The sequence below is a fragment of the Aegilops tauschii genome, chromosome 7, assembly GCF_002575655.3.
Source record: "Aegilops tauschii subsp. strangulata cultivar AL8/78 chromosome 7, Aet v6.0, whole genome shotgun sequence".
NCBI lineage: Eukaryota > Viridiplantae > Streptophyta > Magnoliopsida > Poales > Poaceae > Aegilops > Aegilops tauschii.
The window spans coordinates 222,136,847-222,147,752 of record NC_053041.3 but is presented as its reverse complement, the minus strand read 5'-3'; the positions used below and the strand labels follow the sequence as shown (position 1 = coordinate 222,147,752).

At 47.2% G+C, this 10,906-nt stretch overlaps 2 protein-coding genes and 1 pseudogene across 2 annotated transcripts; 1 reads left to right on the top strand and 2 right to left on the bottom strand.

Annotated features, from left to right (window-relative positions):
- Positions 1 to 626: 626 nt before the first annotated feature.
- On the bottom strand, positions 627 to 3,001 carry LOC109731699 (transcription termination factor MTEF18, mitochondrial). The gene has a single exon (XM_020290876.4). The coding sequence runs from the start codon at positions 2,894 to 2,896 to the stop codon at positions 992 to 994; it is 1,905 nt and encodes a 634-aa protein (XP_020146465.1). The 5' UTR covers positions 2,897 to 3,001; the 3' UTR covers positions 627 to 991.
- A 2,632-nt stretch (positions 3,002 to 5,633) lies between these two features.
- On the bottom strand, positions 5,634 to 5,762 carry LOC120970056 (U4 spliceosomal RNA; annotated as a pseudogene).
- An 827-nt stretch (positions 5,763 to 6,589) lies between these two features.
- LOC109731688 (uncharacterized) lies at positions 6,590 to 8,025 on the top strand. Its single transcript, XM_020290857.4, has 2 exons — positions 6,590 to 6,899; positions 7,266 to 8,025. Exon 2 carries the CDS (start codon positions 7,330 to 7,332, stop codon positions 7,783 to 7,785), a length of 456 nt encoding a protein of 151 aa, XP_020146446.1. The 5' UTR covers positions 6,590 to 6,899; positions 7,266 to 7,329; the 3' UTR covers positions 7,786 to 8,025.
- The last annotated feature ends 2,881 nt before the right edge of the window (positions 8,026 to 10,906 follow it).

The window sequence follows — 10,906 nt, the reverse complement described above, 5'->3', positions numbered from 1 at the left end:
TGGAAATCATTTGATGAATAGACAAAACCAAAACACAGAATATATCAAATGCTCGGAAATTTTCTCTCTTACATATATACTCCATGCTTTTTTGGTATTTATGAAATCTTTTTTGTCAAGGACATCGCGCCTTGTTTGGTATTTCTTAAATCTTTTGTGATAAGGACAACCGAGGCACAGCCTATTTAGGTTCAGAAGGTCAAAAAAGATCTTCATACTACAACCCTAAAATCACAAGCATTAATCACAATACACAATTCACAAGGCTCAGTGCAGCTCAGTGTGGTAGCTCCCGCACTGGCTCCGGCAGATGCAAATCGACAAATCACAAAGTACTTATCACAAAGCATACATAGAAACATTCAGCGCTACTTCTCTCTATTCTAGTACGCACACCTGATGGTGGTCGGCAGAAATGGTCCAACCAAACGGAGTTTCGATGATCCACGCGTAATACTAAAATCAGCCTTAATATAATAGGCAAGTCTCTGTCAATTATATATCGGTTAGAACGAAACTGTAAGCCATACTACCAGTTGAACTGTAAATCATAAAGTTGGGGCCAACAAAGAGTTGGAATGGACTTTGGTGATTTCATAGAAATTTTATCGCTAACATTACAGAAAAAAAGTAATCTGGAAACTGACTGGCAATTAGCCTTATGCCGCTGGTCAACCTCACATGGGATGTTAATATCAGGTTTATACATGTATACAATTGTGATGAACTGATATATCCTACAACATACTAATAACTAAATACCAAAGCTTTCCAAGAGAGATTCCTCTCCAAGTAGGTCCTAGCAGTTTTTCAGTCAAGTCTAAAGTAAAAACTTCCAAATATGAAAACTTGAGTTTTCAGACATGGCATTTGTGAAGATGTGTCAAGATTTGTATTTTAGCCCTGCATTGCAAGGGGGCAGCTGAAGAAATAAAGCTTGTGCGTCGGAATATATTTTTCCAAATAAAATTGAATATTTGTCTTGTAATTCTTACTGAATAGTTGAACAGTTCTTCAACCTTTGCCATTGATCCAGTCCACCAGGGTGAAGATTCACAAATTGCTTCACAAACCTGACATCTGAGCATGCCATGATGGTGCTCAAGGCTACCATGGACTTGTTTACCTTGTTCTTGTTTGTTGGTTTGATCTTGACGCCATTTTCGGTGAGCCACTTGTACATCATGAATCTCAGCTTCATCTTCTCCAAACTGTACCCGAAAATCGCAGGAAAAGCAACAATAGATTCAAGAGTGTATCCGATGTCATTCAGAATGTAGCTGATCTTTTTCTTGATCATACTCACTGACATGTTCAGTACAAATGGGGCCACTTTGATCATGCTGCAGGCATCCTCATAGTCCAATCCAGCATCGACCAAGCAATCTAGCCTCTCTTGAAGCTGGTCACCGCGGCCACGAAAATGGGACATTGCCTTCACCATGTCGTCAGAGTTCTCAATGAAGCCGATCTTCAGCAAAAATTCAGCCTTCTCTCCAAGATAAAAACTGTCTATCTTTGTCACAGCTGCAATTTTTTTCTTTGATACCAAAGTACCAAACTGCATAGGGTCATCTTTTATGATATTGCATAACCTCGCAGCAGACAGGTTCATGGTAGACAACACAATAGCAGCACTCTGACAAGAACTAGCACCAAGAATTTCAGGGCATGATGAGACAACGCGAGCAATGTCGAATGCCTCCATTCCTATCTGAGTCAAAAAATCCACTGATTTCTGCAGATTCTTTGGAAATTTCATGTTTAGAACCCATGGACACTGCACGAACAGCTGTAGCATGCTATCTATCTGAATGCCAAATTTACACAGCATGCTGACAAGAAGATACAACTTCTTACCAGATTCGCCAAACACAAATCTTGGATGTTCTTTGATCAGCCTTACCAACAGAGTCTTGTTGTTGGAACCCATCATATCAAGAAATTCAAGCATTTTAAGAGTTCGTCTCCAGTTGTGTGTGCTCTCATCTGACAAACCCCCTCTAAACCATCCGAGCATAATACCAGAGGCTTTCAACTTATCCAAAACATGCAGAAACTCAAGGTTGGCTTCACCAATAAGGAGTTTGGGGCAACACACTACAAGCTTGGTGATTGTTGATTTGCTCAATCCAAGCTGCTCATATTCTTGCAATTTCGAGAATAACACACTGTGTCCATAACCAAACACCTCATTGGCCTCCTTGTACACCTTACCAATCTTGGTCCGTGGCACGCCATAATCACAAAGTACTTGGTAATTCTCCAGCAATTCGACAGCATCCTTCAGGTATATCAAATCACTTGGCAAGAACTTCCCCAACTCTGACGGCCTGAGCCCAATGCTCTCGAAGAACGGCTCAAACTCATTGATGGGGTGGTATTGGAGGAACCTGGAGACTGACAATCTCACATCGGCGCCGCCGCCGGTGTCCACGTTGGCAAGGAGGCGGGCGAGGAACGCCGGAGAGTTCTTGCTCATGTGCTCGGCCAGCATAAACTCTATTCCCCGCGTAGAATGGAGATACTCGAGCAGCGAGGCCTGCGCGCTCGCACGGACGAGGCCATGCCGGAGCACGCGCGCCGGCGAATCCGGGATCTTGGCCGGGGGCGCCGCGCAGGCTTCGCCGGAAAAGCACCGAGCCGGCGGCTGGACATCAGAGTTCTGAAAAGACCTCACACCACAAGAACCAGCAACAACAGCAACAACAGCAACAACTCCTCTTCTAAAAACTAGCGGCAAGCGGAAACTGATAGGAGGATTACAATACTTACGCGAATCTTTAGTCAGATTCAACGGGCATCCACAGATTCTTGCAAACGCAATCTGATTGCTCGATTGAGGGAGCGACTCCGCGCAAGCTTGGAGCTCTCGGAGCAGCCGCCGCCTAAGCATGGCTAGTCACTTGCTTCCGGCGGTAGAGACATCGAGGGATTGGAAAAACTGAAGGAAAGCTCGGAGCTTTACTCCAGAGATTTGTCACGAATTTTTGTTGGATTAATATAATGGACTGACGATCCATCACTGATGTTAAAACCCTAGCGGCGGTTTTTGGTCCGGAAAAACCAAGTGCAACTGCGAGAGGCGCGAGAGCCGTACGATCGCCGTATCGAACGGTCAAACACTCGCTTCCAGTTAGGTGTCGCCTTTCTCGTATCCAAAATGAAAAATTTATCTTACAGAGTACTCCCTCCGTTTTTTTTATCTGCGGGTAAAACACTTGTAATACTCAAACACGGGAGGATTACAATCAACAATGTTCAGCTCAATTAGGAGGGCCAGACCCCAACCATATCATGGTTCTACTTTTCATACGAGCAAAAATTGCTAAAAAATTGCTAACCTTATTTTGTGAACGTCTTACATGAGTAATATTTGGATCAAATTTTGACCGTCTATATGACAAATAAAATATATTCGCAAAAAATAGCAAATAAAATATAATTTAAATGCTAAGAATATGTGTTGAATTTGTATTTAGAATAGAATTCCTACCGTATGATGTTTGTGTCAAATAGTTTAGATTTTATTAGTTTAAAGTTATGGTCATAGTTTTACACTGAATACAGAGATGCCTAATAAATCCGGACAGATGGAGTACATCCGTTAGAGGAACTATAGCAAATGCATTTGTATGTTATCGATCGTTGTAATAACTATTAGTATGATAAATAGATAAAAGGAAAGGCACTTATAGTAGTGAACAGAGGGAGTAATTTCTAAAGTTGGTTCCAAAAACGAGCTTCTAGCCTTCATATTTGAAAGATGTGAACGCTTAGTTTGCAGTGTGCTCCAGACCCCCAACTGTTGTGGCATGAGTGAAACTTCATTTTCTTTCTCCTCACACTATAGCTGGGTTTGAAGCAACGTTGTCGTTCGTACATAATATACTGACAGAAAAGACACCAGCGAGGGGGGGCGACATGAGCGCTAACCACTCGCCATTAATGGCACATCCGCTCCTTCGGATTTCTGTAGTGACTTGTTGGATGCCCGCCCTATGACATCATCCCCGTTGTGCAGCCTGCCCCCCTCGCTATAAAAGCCCGACGACGAGACGCCCCCATTACCCTAACCCTAGTCCCCGTCTCCTCCTCATAGTGGCCGCCTCCCCTCTCCGCGATAATGCCTGTGCACCGGCCCACGGGCTACTAACTCAACCTTTCTTCAGAGACACTGCCCGTCAGCAGTGTCACCTTTCTCCATGGCGCACCAGTCATGCATGTCGGAGGATCCACATCCCGTCATCGTTCGTGTGGTGCTGGCGGCTTTTGTGGTGGTGGGCGTGCGAGATTTGGGGCTCTCATGGCGGCGGGCGTGCTGGATAGGGGCCTCTGGGTCATCATCTATGTCGACGCCCCCCATTTGCTCCATCTGTGTGGTGGCACTTCTCCTCTAATGAGGAGGAGGAAGCCATCGCCCCTTCTCCCCGTTCCCATTGAGGTCGAGCCTGAGCCCGAGGACCCTATCAGGGTCCTATTCGAGATCTACACCCACGAAGGAGCGCCGCTACGAGCGCTATGCCCCGAGCTGACGAGCTAGAGGAGAAGGTGTAGATTGAGCTCGTCACTCTCCGCTCCTTCGGGGAGGCTGAGCACGAGAAAAGAGCTCAACTTTCATTGAGAAGCTGGCGAACCTACTCTAATGACGACCTCGACAAGCTCCTTGACGACAACGATGAGGAGGGGTACGACCGCCTCGATTCGGTATATAGCTAGCAATGTCGAATCCGTAGTACAAAAAAGATAAAGAGTAACAAAATTTACATACATATTCTTAGGATCTCTTCATACCCATCCCCTAATAGATGAATTCCCCACATGTTTGCAGGGAACGAGGCAATTGTCATCCCTACTTACAAGCTCTTGGTAACGTCAAAACAAGCTCCACCAGGAGACGAAATATCCTTCCCTTTTGGCTTATTATGATTGGAGGCAGAGCATTCACATGAGCTCACAAGTTAACATGAATTTGGACATTTTTTTATTTATAAATGTGATTTATCATCACTCAAATTGCCATTTTTCTATTTGACTAGTGCCCAATTGATAACAGAAAACCGCAAAGTGCAACATTTATATTTTTCTCTTCCAAGTGTAACATTTTATATACTCAATTAATTGAACACTAATGCTATTTATTTGACTTTTGTTGGGAGAGGATGGCAAATCGAACATTTTTATGGCAACCTGTATTGTCACGAGATGACAATTAGTTTGCGAGCACAGCAAATCCCGACAAAGAAAATGAATTGAGACAAATTTGCCATGCTTGTCATCCTCGCCCAACATAATTTGCCTGCAAATCGTTTGCATTTGCCATATTTCTCAGCTGACATTCGCTGAGGCCTTTATTAAAATAGGGCTCTAATTTCCAACAAACGTCAAATTTTTAGACATGACAAATTGAATTTTTTCATGAAAAATTATGTACGCCGAGATGCTAGTTTAGTTGACCAGCATAACAATCCTTTTCAGTTTATTTTAATTTTTGTTTGGAAATTATATGCGTGCAAACTAAACTTGTTATCATCACACATCAATATAAACTTGTCATCGTACATTAGATTTGCCATGCCTAAAAATCTAACATTAGACTTTTAGCATTTTCACTTAAATATATTCAAAAGCACCTAAAATGTTATAATTTAGAATTATAACCCCGAAGGGCCAAAGAAGGGGTTTGGAAATAGTTTTCAACCAGCACTTGACGTGCCTCGGTATAACCTCACTAGGTGCGTCATTGCCCCAAGCGCAAAGATGCTTCTCAACGCACGCCCACCCCGTGGTCTTATCACCTCCTCCACCTCCCCTTCCTCGGTCGCCAACCGATGTGGGACAAAACATAAACGCAACGACTCTGCCTGCCGTACCGGCTCTCCTCTCATGGGCCGCGTGCCTGATAGGCCTCCCGGACGAGGCAGCGCCGCAGGCGAGTGGGCCGCGCTGCTGGCGTGCGCGATCCGCTACGCTGAAAATGAAAAGCGAGAGATCGCCTTCGTGCACGTGTGGCCGTCTGAAAATGTAGCATCACGAAAGAGAAAAGAGCAAAGCTACGTGATTCTGCTGCTGCTGCTGCGGCTGTCGGCGACAGCAGCAGACAGCGCGTGGCCTGCCCATCCCCCGTTCCAGTCCACGGTGAGCTCCACTGAAACCCTCCACTCTCGCAAACTTCTCGTGTAAGCTCGACGGAGATCGAGCATCTAGCACCCGCTGCTGGCCATCAGGTGAGGCGACTCTGACAGCGGCAGAGCAAAGTCACTTGTACACTGACCGGCGAGTACGCGTCGTTGTGGCGCACCGGCGACCGGTGGAGTGACGGCGAAGTCTATACCACAAGGGGTCAGGCCAGGCACCAGCACGACCCGGTCGCCGCGCGCGCTGGCCTCTGCCTTTCCGTGTGTCGGAAGCGAACCCTGAACCCAGCTGCCTGTGAGTGTGAGTGTGAGTGATCGGCGTACTTAACAGCAAGGGGGCGTACGGCAGCAAGTGGTTAAAAATCCGGTGAGATTTGTCGCGGGATTGCCGGCTGGGGGAGCCACCTCGCCTTTCCGATGACATGGACCTCTCGGAGAGCTCAAGAGTGAAGAGAACCTACTCCCTCATCCACAACAGTGCGCCCTCCCGCTGCCGCCGCTTGTTTGCTTTGCCACTCTTTCCTGCGTGCACACTCCAGAGTCCAGACAACACTGGCGGCTCTCTCACCTGCTGCTGCCAATATCTCAATGTCCACCAACCTGAAGATTCACCGCACCATCTCCCACTGGTACTAAGTAGTATCCACCCCGTCTTCGTGTAGCGGTGCCTATGCGAGATTGTTTCGGAGCCACCAGAGCCGGGGACTTCTCGAGATAAGCTGATGTCGCGTGGGAGTGGGACTCGGGCATCGTAAAACAGAGGTCTGTTCTTCTTCCCTTTCCCTTGCGGTTATGGAGTGATTGATATGGGACTTGTGCTTACCTCAGCGTTCCGTGTTCTTGTTCCTGTTACTCCGGTCCGGTGTGCCTTGCTATGAGATTCTCTCGGTGTACATGCCCTCGCGCTCTGCTAGGATTGATGATGTGCCGTTGATTCTTAGCTTCATTATTGGGTCGATATTCATATCCTGTAGCTCCACTTTCAGCTCTTGTAGCTCAGTATATATGCTCTGCTAAATGCTGGAATGGGCACTGAAACCAGCTGGTTGATCAAAGGACACTTCCCTTGGCATGTTTAGATAAACGTCTCCACCTGCTCTTGACTTGATTTCTTTGGCCACTTTGCAGTTCTAGTGTCTCTGACCAACCAGCAAGTCCCCTTCTCAAGTTGGTTTTTTCACTCTGCCCTGGCATGGGTAGGCCTAGAGGGAAGGCCAAGAAATCGGCTGAGGATGCAAGGGACGACGACGACGGTAGTGGCGGCGAGGAGGCCGCTCCGACCGACCACAAGAGGAGCGGCAGTCCTCTGAAGCCTCTGAGGGACGACGGAGGCGACGAAGAAGTGGAGGACATCGCCAAGGTCGCGGAGGTTGCAGACAGCGTCAAACTGGTCGTGCCAACCGAGGGCGCCGACAGCACGGTTGAGGGTAAAGTTCCTGACGGAGCGATGAAGAGGCCGCGGCGGCGCCGGCGGCGTCTGCAGGTGAAGCGAAGCTCCGAGTCGGTTGAGGACGTCGGCGAGAAAGACGGTGATGACGTGAGGACGAAATCCAACGGGTTCCGGCGAAACGGAAGCCGCCGGAAGAACTCTACTCCCCGGCGGGCAGCCGAGGCGGGAGTAGTGTCAGTGTGTGATCGGTGGGTTTAGCAAATGGGCATTGATAGGATGTGCTACTGATGCTGGTCTTTTACTTTTATGTTACTAGTACTAGTACTCTACTAGCGGTACTTTGTTGCATAGATCGTCAAACGTACGTCTAGAATCTAGATGCTTCGTGTCTGTGAGCATGAGCATGTTTTTTTTAGAAATTATGATGAGCATATGCCATCATGTCTAGTTGTATGTTCTTCCACTCGTTTTGGATAACAAGGTGGCTTGGCCGTAGTACCCCTCGTACGGCAGTCTGGTTCGCAAGAGGGCCGGACTTTTTTGTAAATTTGGTTATGCCTAAGAAGCCTCCTTAAATATTGAATCCCCCCGCGGCAAAAAAAAGATAACAAGGTGGTTGCGGCCTTAGGTGACTTAACTGTATGGTCATGATCTCCTTAGAGAAGGGCTGATTTGGCGTATTAGAGATGGGGCCCAAGTTCGCATTCATCATGACAACTGGATCCCAAGGAGCAGCAGCATGAAGCCGTTCGGGCAGCTATACATGCCGGGTGTTACGAGAGTTGCCCATCTCCTTTGTTCTGATGGGAAAGGTTGGAACATGGGAAGATTGGAGACCATGTTCTCTCCGGATGATGTGCAAGATATCAAGTAAATTGCGGTGGGAGGGCCTGGTCATGATGATTGCCTGGCGTGGAACTTCACAAAAAACGGGTGCTTTACTGTGAAATCGGCATATCATATGAAGATGGCTATGATAAGGGCGGGGTCCGGACAGTCGGGATCCTCGTGTTCGATCACTAAGCATTGCGGGTTTAGGCTCTTTCGGATACACAAGTGCCGGGCAAGGCCAAGATCCACATGTGGAGACTTATCAGAAATGGCTTGGCTGTCGGAGCCGAACTTCATCGTCGCCGGATTAAACCGGGTTTTTTGTTGTTGCATGCGGACGGGAGGAAACAATACATCACAGATTTTGGGCATGTCAGCATTCAGTTCAATTTTGGCAACTTCTTCACTCGGAGATGGGAGTCTCGGTGGCGATCCCACCATCTCAGATCGGCTCCCAGAGTGAGTTGGCTTGCTGGCTTCTGGACTAGTTCTCCAGTGCGTCGGGCGATGAGAGGGAGGCGATGATACAAGCGACATACTGTTGGGAATCGTTGCATGGAAAAAAAATCTACGCACACGCAATAATCTATCCATGGAGATGCATAGCAACGAGGGGGAGAGTGTGTCTACGTACCCTCGTAGACCGTAAGCGGAAGCATTTCACAACGCGGTTGATGTAGTCGAACTTCTTCTCACGTCAACCGATCAAGTACCGAACGCACGACACCTCCGCGTTTTGCACACGTTCAGCTCAGTGACATCCCTCGCCTTCTTGATCCAGCAAGTCGTTGAGGTAGTAGATGAGTTCCGTCAGCACGACGACGTGGTGATGGTGATGGTGAAGTGATCTCCGTAGGGCTTCGCCTAAGCACTACGAAAATATGACCGGGGGTGTAAACGGTGGAGGGGGGCGCCACACACGTCTAATGATTGATCTGGTGTGTCCTAGGCGCCCCCACATATATATAGGTGGGAGGGGGAGGGGAGAGTCCAGGAGGCGCCCCAAGTAGGAACGAATCCTACTTGGGCTCCTCCCAAGCCGCGCCCCCGCCATATTTATCGGAGGGGGAAGGAAAGAGGAGGGGGGAGAAAGGGAAGGGGGAGGCCGAATCCCCCTTCCTTTCTCTTCCCTTCTTTCTTTCTCCCCCTGGTTCGGCCCATATGGGGGGCGCACCAGTCCCTGGTGGCTGGTGTGTTTGCCCTCTTGGCCCATAAGGCTCATATCTTTTGCTGGGGGTGCCCGAAACCCCTTTCGGTGACCCGATATGTACCCGGTACCCCTCCGGAACACTTCCGGTGTCCGAATACCATCGTCCTATATATCAATCTTTACCTCTCGACCATTTCGAGACTCCTCGTCATGTCCGTGATCTCATCAGGGACTCCGAACAACATTCGGTCACCAAATCACATATGTAGGCGGACCCTACGGGTTCGAGAACTATGTAGACATGACCGAGACACCTCTCCGGTCAATAACCAATGGCGGAACCTGGATGCTCATATTGGCTCCTACATATTCTACCAAGATCTTTATCGGTCGACCCGTTATGACAACATACGTTATTCCCTTTGTCTATCGGTATGTTACTTGACCGAGATTCGATCGTCGGTATCTTCATACCTAGTTCAATCTCGTTACCGGCAAGTCCCTTTACTCATTCCGTAATACATCACCTCGTGACTAACTCCTTAGTCATTTGCTTGCAAGCTTATGATGTGTATTACTGAGAGGGCCCAGAGATACCTCTCCGATACTCGGAGTGACAAATCCTAATCTCGATCTATGCCAACTCAACAAACACCTTCGGAGATACCTGTAGAGCATCTTTATAATCACCCAGTTACGTTGTGATGTTTGATAGAACATAAGGCATTCCTCCGGTATCCGAGAGTTGCATAATCTCATAGTCGAAGGAATATGTATTTGACATAAAGAAAGCAATAGCAATAAAAACTGAACGATCATAATGCTAAGTTAACGGATGGGTCTTGTCCATCACATCATTCTCCTAATGATGTGATCCTGTTATCAAATGACAACTCATGTCCATGGTTAGGAAACCTTAACCATCTTTGATCAACGAGCTGGTCTAGTAGAGGCTCACTAGGACACAGTGTTTGTTTATATATTCACACATGTATTTAGGTTTCCGATCAATACAATTCTAGCATGAATAATAAACCTTTATCGTGAATAAGGAAATATAAAATAACAACTTTATTATTGCCTCTAGGGCATATTTCCTTCAGTCTCCCACCTGCACTAGAGTCAATAATCTAGATTACATTGTAAGGATTCTAACACCCATGGAATCTGGGTGCTGATCATGTTTTGCTCGCGGAAGAGGCTTAGTCAACGGGTCTGCTACATTCAGATCCGTATGTATTTTGCAAATCTCTATGTCTCCCTCCTTGACTTGTTCACGGATGGAGTTGAAGCGTCTCTTGATGTGTTTGGTTCTCTTGTGAAATCCGGATTCCTTTGCCAAGGCAATCGCTCTAGTATTGTCAGAAAATATTTTCATTGGACCTGATGCACTAGGTA